The sequence below is a fragment of the Mycteria americana genome, chromosome 14 (genome assembly GCF_035582795.1).
Source record: "Mycteria americana isolate JAX WOST 10 ecotype Jacksonville Zoo and Gardens chromosome 14, USCA_MyAme_1.0, whole genome shotgun sequence".
NCBI lineage: Eukaryota > Metazoa > Chordata > Aves > Ciconiiformes > Ciconiidae > Mycteria > Mycteria americana.
The window spans coordinates 18,644,833-18,658,447 of record NC_134378.1 but is presented as its reverse complement, the minus strand read 5'-3'; the positions used below and the strand labels follow the sequence as shown (position 1 = coordinate 18,658,447).

At 46.2% G+C, this 13,615-nt stretch overlaps 1 protein-coding gene across 1 annotated transcript; it reads right to left on the bottom strand.

Annotated features, from left to right (window-relative positions):
* Positions 1–9: 9 nt before the first annotated feature.
* On the bottom strand, positions 10–13,396 carry ZNFX1 (zinc finger NFX1-type containing 1). Its single transcript, XM_075517082.1, has 13 exons — positions 13,187–13,396; positions 10,385–12,472; positions 9,454–9,585; positions 9,056–9,204; positions 8,694–8,837; positions 8,130–8,247; positions 7,631–7,878; positions 7,381–7,520; positions 6,916–7,070; positions 6,098–6,243; positions 5,622–5,732; positions 4,800–4,895; positions 10–2,585 (listed from the first exon to the last, which is right to left on the bottom strand). The coding sequence occupies exons 1-13, from the start codon at positions 13,239–13,241 to the stop codon at positions 153–155; spliced, it is 6,015 nt and encodes a 2,004-aa protein (XP_075373197.1). The 5' UTR covers positions 13,242–13,396; the 3' UTR covers positions 10–152.
* Between the last annotated feature and the right edge of the window lie 219 nt (positions 13,397–13,615).

Here is a 13,615-nt window from a genome sequence, read left to right as displayed (position 1 = left end):
CCGCCCGGTCCCGCGCCCCGCCCCGCCAGACAAGGCCCCAGGGCGCAGCGGTACACTTTATTTGCTACAGGGGCGGCAGGCAGCGCCCGAGGAGCCGATGCGGCGTCCCCGGGGCGGAGGAGGGGGGATGAGAAACAGGGCAGCCCCCCCCGCTACAGCAGCCGGTGGAGTTGCTCGAAGTTGAGCAGGTTGTTAGCCGTCTCGGACCAGGCTGCATGGGTCGCACCGTCCATCTCAGAGGCGAGGCTGTTGGTGCTGTCCAGAGTATGGTTCGTGCCCCCGATGACTGCATGACATTCAGGGCACTTGCTTCTCTCCATTGCCCCGCCACAGTCCCCAATCACATAGATATGTCCATTTCTGCACTTGAACCAGTGGCCACGGGGACAGCCAATAGCACTGACAATCTGCACCCGCTCAACTTCAGAGATCCCCAGCCCTGACACAGGCAAGGCACTACAGAGCCTCTCCAGCTCAGCCTTCACTGCAGCCTCATCCTCTTCTGTGAATTTCTTTGTCCCTTCCAGGATCTCACGTGCACTGGCAATCTCTGCTGCGAGCGCCGGGGTGATCATCCCGCTTGCACCTTTGCACCTTGCCAAGAGGCTCAGCAAATAGGTCAGTCTCTGGATCTCAGACTGCAGGTCAGAGAGCTCCTGTCCTGTAAAACTGAGGCGTGGCTTATCCAGCCATTCCTGGACTTCATCCAGCCGCTTTCTCAGCCCTTTCCTCTCGCTCGCATCAATTTTGTTCATAGAACTGGTTAGGTCTGCTACACGTTCATAGAAGTTAAGCTGGTTCTCAATTAGTCCAATACTCTTTGTGGAGAGATCAGAAGCTTTTAGTTTATCTTCTAGCATGAGGTACTTAAGGGGTAGATTCCTCCGCAGAACAGCATTCCCTATCAGTGCAGCCTGCAGTCTTTGTCTGCTAGACTCAATTTCCTGTGCTGGGCCTTGGATTTTCTCTTTCACCTTTTCTATCTCATCTAGTCGCCTTTTCACAATGGTGCCGTATCTCAAATTCTTTCTGATAGGTGTCTGACAGATAGGACATACCTTCAGCTTGATGACATCATCATCTTCATCCATATAATGGTCAAGGCCTTGGGACTCAAAGACATGGCCACAGTCTTCAAGCTGTACAAATCGAGCATCTGGGTCTTCCTCAAAGCCAAAAAAGATCTGGGTGAGTTCCTCACGGTCACAAACAAGGCACTTCTTTGGGCAGGGCTCTCCACACAATCCAATACAAGGATGACCACAGCACAGTAGCTGAGCACATGGTACGTTGCAGCGAGGCCTATTGCATGGTTCAGAGCAAAGATTGGTACAGCGGTAGTGCTGGCACCGCCACTCGCATGGCTCAGCACAGGGAAAACAGCTCTCTCCACATTTCTTTTTACATCTGCTGTGGATACAGTGGTTCTGACATTCCAGCTGACAGGGAGGGCATTCTGTAGTACAAGGCTGCTGACACTTATGGGAGCAGACCAAGAAGCGCTTACATGGGCTGTTACATGGCTTATGAAATCTTCCTTCAAAGCAGGTATGACAGGAACCTGAGCATACATGACCACACTCCAGTGTGACAGAACACTTAGTCTTACATTCCACAGGCTCCTCATGTTTCATCTCCTCAGTGAACCAGCATTTAACTTGCTGGTTGTGGCCACATTTCAGCATGACTGTAACCAGTTCAGGACACCTCTTAGTGCATTCCTGCCCACAGAATTTGTTGCATGTGTGCCCACAGTTCAACTTTTTCTGGCAAGGCTCTTGGCAAAGAAACTCACTGTCTGGAATAGAGCATGGCACCATCTGCAGGTGGCCACACTTAGAAATGGTTTTCTCTACTATCACCATGCATGGTCCACAGGGCTCATAACACGACCGTGGACAGCGGTGCCCATCTGCACAAAGCACCTTTTGACAAGGCTTCAGACACTGATACTCTTTGTGCTGTGTGTCATATGGGTGACATGCCCTTGTGCAAACATGTCCGCAATTCAACCTAAATTCACAGGGACGACTGCAGCCTCCTTCTGGGACTTTGCTGAAGTCTGCTGCTGTAGATACCAGTGTCTTGGTTTCAGGGTGGTTTTGACAGCAAAGCACCAATGAGCGGCCAATGTGACCTTTCTCCCGAAGGGTGTGAATGATCTTGCTCCACAGAGGAACCTTGCCAAGCATTCTCATATTTCCAATACAATACAGCCCTTTCTTAGCTCTGGATAATGCTACGCATATCCGATTAGGGATCTGTAAGAACCCAGTTCTCTCCTCTTTGTTGCTCCGCACAAGTGACAGCAGAATAATATCATTCTCCTCCCCCTGGTACTTATCTACTACATGAACCTTCACACCTGCAAAGGTCTTGGCTGGCATGAGCTTACGCAGACAGAAAAGCTGCCCAGTATAAGTAGTGAGAATGGTGATCTGAGAAGGTAGATAATCCTGACACAAGAAGTATTTGCACAGTTCCACTACAAACTGGGCCTCATGTGGGTTCTGGTGGCTTTTCCCTTCCTGGATCTCTTGCTCAGGAAAGTCATGTTCCACAAAGAAGAGGTTAGATGAGACCCCCTGAAACAAAAGAAAGGAATGTCAGAAACAGAATTCCAGCTTCTGTCGCTGCAGCCTGTTTCCATCTCCCCAATTATCCACTGACAGGAGGGCTCTTAAGGAGAGGACTATAGTATGCAGTTACTGCATACTTCGGTGATTTCCTCTTAGATTTCCATAGCATATTCATCAGATAGGAATTTAAGCTTATTAATCACATTCCAGTATCCCAATATGAAATCAGTTCCTGGGGATGATTTTATTCCCTATCTTTTCAGAGTTGTTTCTCCTGTACCTTTCCAGGTTATAGAAAATAGAAGATTAAGTGCTAGTAACATTTCTGAAAGCATCATAGTTCCATTTCACATTCACGGCATGAACAATGTCTTGTTTTGGCCCCGTGGGAAAGAGATATTAAGTTACCAGTGCACAGGGCTTAGCATTTGCCTAAAACTGCCTAGCAAAACACATGCCTTCTCTGTTACTACAGTAAAAACATAAAGAAGCAAGGAAGATTGCTTTTCCACCAGGAAACCTAGGAACACTAGTGACTCCAGTAGTCACTTACCAGCTCCAGGGGTATAGAGTTGTCTGCTCACCTGTTCAAAAATTCCATTTGCCTTGAGTTAGCAGGGACCTTTATTTTTTGCCTATTAACTGGAATTCTTCTACCCATAAGAAATTCTTGGGCTGCATGCCAAAACCCAGAGACTGTTTTTATCAGGAAAGAAGAGTTTTTGTAGCTCAAACACAGATCTCTGGTTTTCCAAGGTGTCCATAGTGGCACTGTGTCCACTGTTGTACAATTTAATTCACTGATCACCTATGTTGATTATTGTACTAGATGGGAAGATTCAATTGTGATGCCTTTTGGTATCTCAAGTGTGTTTTAAGGCCAGATGGAACCATAAGATTCTCCAGAATAGCTTCTCATAGGAGAAATGGAGTAAAATTTTCTGGTCTCCTAAGTTGTGTGTTTTGGGTGGGGTTTTTGTTGTTGGTTGTTTTTTTGTTTGTTTGGGTTTTGGGGGGTTTTTTTGTTTGTTTGTTTGTTTATTTGTTTAACTAAAGCATCTTCTACAAAATACTTGATCTGGATTTCAAGATATCAAAAGAGGACCTGCCACTTTCCCAGATAGCTTATTCTAGTAATTAAATCATCTTCAGTATTAATTTTCTCTTGTCTGGCGTCAGCATTCTGCTATAGTTTTCAGTATGCTTTCCTCATCCAGTTAAAGAGCTTTTAACTCATTAGTACTGTCTTTTCATGAAGAGAGATTTACATAGGCTAAGCTACTGTAATCTTCTTTCTGTAGCTACCTCCAATTCTTTGTCCCAGGGCATTCAGTTGCTTGTGTTTCAGAGATCCAAGGCCTAGCTCTGATACAGCATAGCAGCGTAACCTTGGCTTAGACTTCTGGGGAAATAGTTAAGTTGTGACAGAGAGCTGCGAGCAAGTCTGCAAACAGGGCTATGCAAGATAAGAAAGGTAAAATTACAGACAGAGATATGATTGTTAATAGTTCAAAGATGCAAGAAAAGCATCAACGTGAAGAGACACAAAATCCTAATTAGGGTGGGGAAAAACACATCAGAAAACAGGGAGTTAGTGGTAAGATGGAAACTCAGTAACATTAAGGAAGAAGCAGAGGATGACACTTCTTCTGACTGATACCTGCCTGACTATAGCAAAGACTCTTCAAGCGTCTTATGGTGTGGCAAGCATACTAACACTTTTAACTTATTAAATCCTACCTGTTTATTTTGCATGTTAGCCAATAAGTAGTTGATTTATACTTTTAAGCTGAATAGATCTTGTTTGCAGATGTTATGTATTGGTAAAATGCCCAAACAGAGAACCCAAGGAAGAAGGGTTCCAGTAATCAAGTCACCTATCTTACATTGGAGTTTCACATATTATGCTTTAAGTCTCTCATTTAAGATTTCTTCCTAGCTTTCAATCTCCTACAATTCTTTTGGTTCCTCTTGCATTTTTCACTGTTCTTTTAAAGTCATCAGTACTGGATTCATTTCCAGTGTCCACCATCACTAATGCCAGAAGAACTACAAATTGCTTGCCTAACTCCATATCACACATTTCCTTGATTCAGCTATAAATTTCAATAGCTGAACTTTATCTAAGAATTTGAAATCCTTGAACACTGTATTTTACAGAAACTCATTTTAGCCAGTAAGAGGGGACAGAAGCAATTGCCTGGATTGCTGAAAACTCACTTTTATGTTCTCATACTTCAGGACAGAGGGATGGTTCTCCAGCTCCTGGTATATATGAGGACTGAGAAGCTGGGCAATTTCAGGACGCATGCGGTGCTGAAACACAAAGCAGCTTTATCAGTCTTGAGGAAGGAGCACCATATTTCTCTGTCAATATTCTGTTGTTCCACTGTACAGACTGTGGCTGAATACAAGACGAGGATGACTTTCCAGTAGGAGTCAAGAAGGGAGCACCTCCCAATCCCCACCCTCCCCCACCCCACCATTGCCGCCACCAGCAATTACAGGGGGAGCAGTAGCAGAGTATCTTCAAGAAAATCATTTGGCAAGGTTGTTTTAATAAGAATGCTGGTTTCAGTGCAAATCTAAGAACACTGTTCTAGATAACAAAAGCCAGCACCTCACCCTAACCGCTACATGAGCTCTTCTAGGTAGTTTTAATACAAGGCTGCTGGAGGTAGAATTAACTTCTCCAGGCACCAAGATAGATTATTATAGCAATTTAGCAGGAAGCAGCCTGAGAAGACTCGTGCTGTCAGTCTCCAGAGCTCTGGAAGTTTCAGATGCCACAATAAGCCATGTTCTTTGCACTAAAACATGTGGGAACCACAGTGCTGCAGATGACATCACTGAATAATTGGAAATATACTGGAACACTGTTTGTGGCAGTTTGACAGCTCTTACCATTCTTCTCGGGAATTAAATAGTACATTCCTTTCTTTTAGGCTGCTCTGAGAGTAGAAATATAAACTTAAGTGTACTACAAACTTAAAACAACCTAAATGCAAATGCAATGGAGGTTTTTTCATAGCTCTTCCTCACTTGGTATTTCAGACGGACAAAGGGGAAATCAACTTTCACCAGCCGTTCGAAGAGAGAGACTTCCAGATTGAAGTTCTTGGCCAGGTCATATACATTTGCACTAGGCCGCAGCTGAAAGAGAAGGGATAGGAAGTCCATGTTTTAGCACTTTTCTTATGTATTAGTAAGATTTTCACTCATCTCTTTCTGTCGCTGGTCCCCCATAGAAAGGCCATAGACTGGATTCTTACAGAAGTGCTAAATATCAGTTAGATACAGTCACAACTGAAGTGGATACAAGCTTTTGTAAAGTCGTATCAGTTAAACTAAAAGATAAGTCCCACAGGAGCTCTACTCCAAAACTACAGGAGACAGGACCTGTGGCATCTGTGGAAGCTGAGGAGCAGTAAGTCTTGGCAACCTTTCACATATGGTGTTTGGTTAAAAGGTTCTAGTTCACTTGCACAACAGTTAGAGGCATTAGTCATGGATATTACCTGCTGGTGATCTCCAATGAGGATGAGATGCTGACAAGCTTTACTCAGAGTAGTAATGGTGTGAGCCTCAAGTACCTCTGCTGCCTCTTCTACAATGACAATTCGTGGCTCTACTTTTTGCAAGATCTGACGGTATTTGGCAGCACCTGAGCAAGGAGAGAAGATAAACCTTAGCAGCATATAATTACATGCAGGCAGTATAACTGGAGTTTTCAGGGAGGGGAGTACGCTGTGTCCCAGAAAAGACTGGGGTTCTTCCCAAGATTCCCCATGTCAAGACTCAGCTTTTTGAACTTTAAAACAGCACCATACCAAGGATGGCTTCTATATGAAGAGTTATTAGGGAAGGCAGGTGGGGATTAGAGTCCTATGCCTGCCTTGGTCCTTTCCCAATGTTCTCTTCAGACATAAGATACCTACTCAATACACTGATCAACACACAAATAAACCTAAAATAGTCTCTCCAAAGGGTCATATTACAATGACCTTTACACTATCATCACCAGAAGGTGATGTGGGGATAGCAGTGCAGATATTAGCTGTGCTTTACGCAGGCACAAGTGGAGCATTTCTATTAAAAGAATGCTGCTTGAGATGGAGGGAGTGCAAGCGTGCACAGAAATTGCTCATGCAGTTAATTGACAACTCACACAATAGCCACATTTGCAAAGGGAGTCAGAGATTAAGGCAGCTGCAGACTAATGCACAGCCTGACCCAGGCTGTCAAGCAGCATATGACACTAATCTTTTGGCAACAAGGTCCTTTAACCATTACTCGATGCAGTGCAATACTGGTTTGCTTCCCAACTGCTGTGCACCTGTAGTTGTCATCCCCACAACTTGGGCCTCCTTGAGAATGCAGAGATCTTCCTGCAGCCTCAGTTCTGTCAGCCTTTCTGCTGCTGCCTGATACTGCTGTTCATGCTGCAGAATCCTCCGTCGAATAAACCCCTGATAGGTCTGCAGCCAAAGCCTGAGAAGAAAGTGCCATTATCACACACAGCAAGGGGAACAGAATAGCGATCCAGAAGTTCCGAGTGGATTCATCTCAAAACTTCTGTCTTTTGGGCAAGAGATTATTAGCATCTGTACTTAGTCCTGAACACACACAGTGGAGATGACAGCACTGCCCGTGCAATACAGGGAAAGTAAGAACAAGCATGTTCAAATAAGGAGCTGAACAGATATGGACAGAAACACCATGGTTTGACAGAAAGAGTTTGCAAACTGGAACAGCCCTAGGAAACATTTGCCTGACAGACCCTGCAAAATAGCTTTGTCACCTGTAAAGCCTCCAGCGGGAGCTCAGGTCAAGTTGCCACAGATCCTGAATAGCCTTGGCCTCTAACTCTGTCATTGCACTTAGTTTACGGAGCTCAACCTTCGCCTTCTGTTTCATTTTCTTCCTCTGGGCAGCAGTTATCTGCAGAAAAAAAAACTCCCCAATAAGCAGTTAAAGCACAAAGATTTTTCTGTATTAGCATCCCCATGTTATTCTTTACACAGTCAAGCAGAGCTAGTGCATGCAGTTACCTCCCACTGCATAGTCTTCTGTTGTGGTTGGGCTGTTCCTTCTTCCTGGTCCTCCAGCTTCATAGCCAACAGCATGCTGGCTAGTTCATGAACAGCTCTGTGCTCTTTCTCCTTCCTTCCCTGAGGCTTTGCTGCCTCTTCATCCTCAATCACTCTGTCAGCTTGAATCAGGTCAGCCTCCTCTGGGATCTCCAAAAGCTCCTCTTTTGCTTCACCTTCCCACTCGTCCTCTCTCTCCTGCTGACCACCTGCGAGAGTCACCAGTCACATGCAGTAAGCCACAGCCACTCTAGCAGAATCACAGTGCAGCAGTCAGATCACTATGTGGAAATTAAGATTAATCTTCTTTCCACTACCTTACAGTATCATGCATCTTTCAGTGTCTGTTAAGTAGCAGTGTCTCTTTTCTGGCACACATGCACTGCTTAGGCAAACACACCTGTAGAGGATGGGGGGGGATTGTCTGGGGTTTTTTGTTTTGGGTTTTTTTTTTTTTTACCTGGATTCTCAGCCCCTGTATTCTCTGCAGCATTCTGGGTGAAGACATTTACACCAAGGCCCAGCCACTCCAGAATCATTGAGTGTTGTGAAGCACTGTAGTAAAACTCCTCATCATCCTAATATAAGGAAAGTCAAATCAGCCAGGCCTATTGCACTTCAGTCTTAGGACTGATGCCAAAGCAGCACCTTGCAGCAGCAGGCAACCAGGACAAGTACCCTGACAGACCTCCAGAGCTAGAAAGTCTGAGCAGCCTCCGATCTTCAGAAAGAGCATCCCTCCTCCCCTTCAGTTTAAGAGGCTTTCATTTGGGCACTTGTATTTTTATGCTGATAAAGATCACTTAGAATCTCTGCAGTTTAAAGGACCAAAATTTAAAACCCCTGCCTGCCCCACCCAGTCTAGACTCCTGTCACTTGGCACAGCTTGCTGTTCACTCCCTCACTTTCCTAGTAGCCAAGTGATGCTAAAAAAGTGTGCTTGAGGAACCTCAGACTCATTAGCAGAAAGGGTAGTAAGCATACATTGGGACTGCTTGACTCATAAGAAAGGGACCTCTCTTACCAGACCATTCATCAGACTGTCCCAGTGCTGGGGCGCAATGCATGCTTCCAAGTGGCGCTCATGCAGAACTCCGTATGTTGTGCACTCTAAGTGCTTTGCTCCTTCCTGGAGCTCCTGCTCAGCCTGTTTCATCTCACTGGTTATCTACTCATAACAAAGAGAAGGGAGGTATCATCATACTCAGAGAAACAAAGTTCAGAAACAGCAGGACAAGAAACTGATAAAGTGAACAAGGACAGAAGAATTAAGAGGCTGACTTCAGTGTAAGACAAGGTGAAAGAACAAGTGTGGAGGAAGTTTAGTTAGCTCCTCCAGTGCACAGGCAACCCAGTCCCATCATCTCCAGTGAAGTCTGCACGTACATTCACATAGGCCCTGCGGAGATGCATTGGCAAGTTATATCGGAATTCACACTTCTTCCTCAGCTCCCTCAAGGTGAATTGCTTCAGAACCTCACTGCTACTTCTGCCACCAACACGCACCATCCCGTGTTTTTGGAATGTGTATATTCCTGGAAATGAAAGAGAAATATTAGTACTGAAGAGGCAAGCTCTGTTTTCTGCAGTAGGACAAGGGGTAGGGAGAACACCCTTTGTCTGCAAATGCTACACTGGATTGGTCTGAGTTAAGTTTTCTTACTGTGTATCAATAGGGCTAGAGTCACTAGAAAAAGCCAAAAGGGCACTCATCATGCTAGAAGATGGGCAGAGTAAGTATAATTTCTACCTGACCCTCCATCATACTTGTCAGGTACTCTTACCTTCTAAGAACTGATCCAGTGCATGGTTAGTGTAGCAGACTACAAGGATGGGAGACTTCTGGACAGTGCTTTGCCACACATGCTTATTAGTCAAGAGAGCCTGAACGATCTTCAAACCCACATAAGTCTTCCCTGCAAAACAAGCTCAGAATCAGAAAAGGGTGGTCCACCCTCTACGGAGTGCCTTGAAACACAGCAATCATCAAAAACAGATACAAGATCTCCTTCTAGGCTGCAAATCTGGTCTGTGCCAGGACAGCTGACCCCAGAGGTAACTAGTTTACAAAATGTAAATGAAGTAGCATGACATTGTCATTCTGGCCTGTAGTTGAGCAAGGCCATGCTCTGCAAGAATGTTTCTTTTGGTTAATACACTCAATCTGGACCCAGGGTTTCCTCTGCCACTGCGTCCCCCAGCCCACTCTGATACTGGCTTCATACATGACATTTGGCTGCACATGAAACATCCACATACTAGTGGAATACAAGCAGTGGTGCTTGTTGAGTTCAGGTACCATTTAAAACAATTACAGTTAACCTTGTAATGCTTTATTCACACAGAGGATCATGGCTGAACACTCCCAACATTCTAACATGCTACGAAGACAAATAGGACTGTTGCACAGCAAGAGGCACCATGTTATCAAAGATGGTTGAAAGTTTTTTCCACCCCAATACACAAGCAGAGCCAACAGTGCATTTGGTGTCTACCTGCAACTAGGTCAGCAATGCGTAAGATCAGCTATGGGTATCTGAGGGTATTTTAACCTTCTCCACAGCTCACGCTAACTGGGCTACTCAAGCATCAGTTAGGCATGGGACTAAAGGTTTGGAAACAGTATAGCTGGCTTTCTCTGAAGTTAATCTCCCTAGATAGGGGAATCAAGGACAACTCCTTAAATGACAGAGACTTAAAGCAAATGTTTCTCACCAGTTCCAGGAGGTCCTTGGATAATAGCCAGCTCCTTGGTGAGTGCAAGACTCAATGCCTGCATCTGAGATTCATCTAATCTCAAGGTTTCCATGGAAGGCCACTGCTTGGGATCCAGAACATGGACACTTTGCTTTCTCAAACCATCAGGATACATCTCTTCATCTGACAGGGGATCTTCCATCAAGGGTGCAAAGTTGTAGGCAGTATCCATTGTCAGGTATGTTGGCTTTTTCACCTGTGCATCACATTCCACGATGTACTTCTGGAATGGGATATCTTCTTCCTGGATTTCTTGTAACCCTTCTAACACATGCCGATAGGCCTCAAAATAGGCAGTTGTCTCTACCATGAGGAAGGAGTCTGAAGGCTGAACCTCTGCCAGCAGTGCCTGGCTCTGTGCATTAAAGCATAGCTGCACAATCCCATGGGCAAGATCTGCATTATCACGATTAGAAACAGTGGCAAAAAGGCATGTTTCAAAGTGATCTTTGGACATGCAGATCAGGGATCCATATAGCAACCGTTTGGAATTCTGCCATCGTACAAACTTTAATGGTTTTATGTCAAACTGGACCTTGTAAACAATACCAGATGGGGAACAGAGAGGGGTAATAATCCGTGTATCAAAGTAGATCCTGATATCATCAAATTTTTTTTTTCTCAAACCTTTTTCCTCAAAGCTCTGTAAAAGCTCCAAGATACCTTCCCTTAAAGGCCTTACAAAGTCTTCTCTCAAAAGCCGGAAATGGGTGTCAAGATAGATGCTGGTGCTCTCATATCTTCCAGAAACAATATTGGGACGTAGAAAGGGTTTCTCATCATGGTGTACCTCATTATATGTCGGATAAATGGTCATTGTACGATAGGTTTCTTCTTGACTATCAGTCTGAGGCTGCATAAGAGTATAATTATCAGCCCTCAGTGTGCCTTCACGTCTCTTCTCCTGCAGATGCTCCACAAGCATCTGGACTTTATTTAGGTTCTTCTCTGTTTCTTCTGTGATGTCCACACCAGAAGCTCTCAGGGCATTTATGGATGCTGGCAAGACTGTCAAGAGAATGGAGATTTTCTGCACAGAGCTGGCTGGGAAAATACTGATCAGATCCTGAAGAAGTGAAATGATGTTGCTAATATGTATAGGGTACTGATGACGTACAGCAGGGACTGCTTCTGTTATCATGTCAGACACATACTGCGGCAGACAGATCTTGAGAAAGTTGGACTCCTTCACCACTCCAAGAAGCTGTTGGACACTCTGTCTATCCATTCGGGAACTGCATGCTTTTTGAAGCACCTGGCAAACAAGCTGAAGGAAATTGGGTTTCATAGCCGTTTGGGAAAGAAGTTCCTTCAAACCCGAACTGGAGGCAAGGGTGATGACAACTTCTGAAGGGTCTTTCTGGAGGAGACTTTCTAGGAATTTATAGCCAATCCTCTTGACTTGCTGAGGCTGCTCACTGAGCTGGGCACCACCTGAGGTAGGGTTCTGGTAGAAATGAGGATTCTCCCGAGGTTCCATCCTCCTTCCCCTACCTTCATTTTCCTGCCCATTCCTCAGCCCTCTAGCTCCTTCCTGGGCTTGTCCACCTTGATACCTCCTTCCCCTACCCTCATTTTCTTGCTGATGCCAGGGTCCTCTGGCCCTCTCATGTGCTTGTCCACCTTGATACCTCCTTCCTCTACCCTCATTTTCTTGCTCATTCCAGGGTCCTCTAGCCCCCTCATGTGTTTGTCCACCTTGATGCCTCCTTCCCCTACCCTCATTTCCTTGCTCATTCCAGGGTCCTCTGGCCCTCTCATGTGCGTGTCCACCTTGATGCCTCATTCTCCTTCCCTCATTCTCCTGTTCATTCCAGTGTCCTGCGGCTCCACTGTTGGCCTGTCCACCTTGGTTTCTTGCTTTATTCTTGCTTGATTGAGGAACTCTCCAAATCCAACCACCAGATCTCTCCTCTCTTTGCCCAGGTAGAAGAGTATAATTACTTGCTTGGGGGCTTTCCCCTAACTGAGCTGCCTGGCCGGACACATTATTTGTTCTGTTTCTGCCTCTTCGTATAAAGCCAGTATCCCAGTGATCAGCATGCCCTTAAAAAAAAGACACTCCTTAATTATAAATCAACTACATTAACCTGCCTCCCAACACAAACGCATGAGCATTTTGGCCTGATAGTCAGCATATTTTGGACATCAGGCATCGAGTTAGAAAACTACCATTATATTTGCACCCAGACTTTCAAATTGGTGTTTCCTTTGTACTCCTTTTTCTAACTACTAAAGTGTGCCATGCCTAGAGTTCACTTAAGCTGTTAAGCCATGAAGACACTAAAAAACTAAACCCTTTTCCACAGAAGAGAAAGCAGAACTAGGAAAGGCCAAAGATGAAGTTTCCTGCATAGGACAGGATTTCCTCCGAAGTTAGCCATCATTGAAATAACAACAAAGGCAGCAGCAGCTGACTTTGAGTGTATATAGCACAGTCAAAACACAGACCTTCTGGACAAAGTTTGGCCTCTCAGAGCAGCAGGAAGCATGGACCATAAAGCCTTTGTCAGGCTCTCAACAGAATACTTCGGGAAGCACTGAATCCTAGCAGAAACAGTTAGCAAAGAGACTGCTGCAATGCATCATCACCGCATGGCCCCAACCAGGCTCCAGGGTCAAATAAGGAAATGCTGGAATTTAGGCTTGAGAGGAAATTTCACTATACACAGGCAGGGAAGGAGTGGATCCCCTCTGTACCAGTACCATCCCCCAGGTCTCCCACAGCCTCCTGCCCTGCATTCACCGGGCGACTCTCACCTCTTCCTCCAGCTCGGGGCTGCCGGGAGCAAGGCTCCTGCCCGGCACCCTCCATCGCTCGGCCCGGTGACTCCTCTGCGGAGCGTCGCAGCTCTCCGGGGCGAGGGCACCATCCAGCGCGGCGGGCTGGGCTGCGCCGCTCCTGTAGCCACACACAGGTACCGTCGTGCTCGGCACTGCTGCGCTCCCCGCACGGCCGGCAGCCGCCAGGCCCGCCCCGCCACCGGCGAAAGTTTCACTTTCCAGTTCCCCGCAAGGCCCGCCCCGCCACCCCCGCCCAGCCCGCCCCCGGCGGGCAGCGCCCCCCGCCCTCCCCCAGTCCCGGCCAGCTCCCTGCGGGCAGTGCCCCGGCCCCGGCCCGCTCCCATCCCCGGCGGGTAGCGCCCCCCGCCCAGCCTCGACCCGGACCCGGACCCGCTCCCGCTCCCG

Bases quoted from the DNA above. Each gene is read 5' to 3' on its own strand.
- ZNFX1 (XM_075517082.1), bottom strand. From the start codon at position 13,241: ATGGAGGGTGCCGGGCAGGAGCCTTGCTCCCGGCAGCCCCGAGCTGGA. The intron at 9,205-9,453 runs GTAAGAGTACCT...TTTCATTTCCAG, and splicing joins ACTGGATCAGTTCTTAGAAG to GAATATACACATTCCAAAAA. The intron at 8,838-9,055 runs GTACGTGCAGAC...TGTTATGAGTAG, and splicing joins TCCGCAGGGCCTATGTGAAT to ATAACCAGTGAGATGAAACA.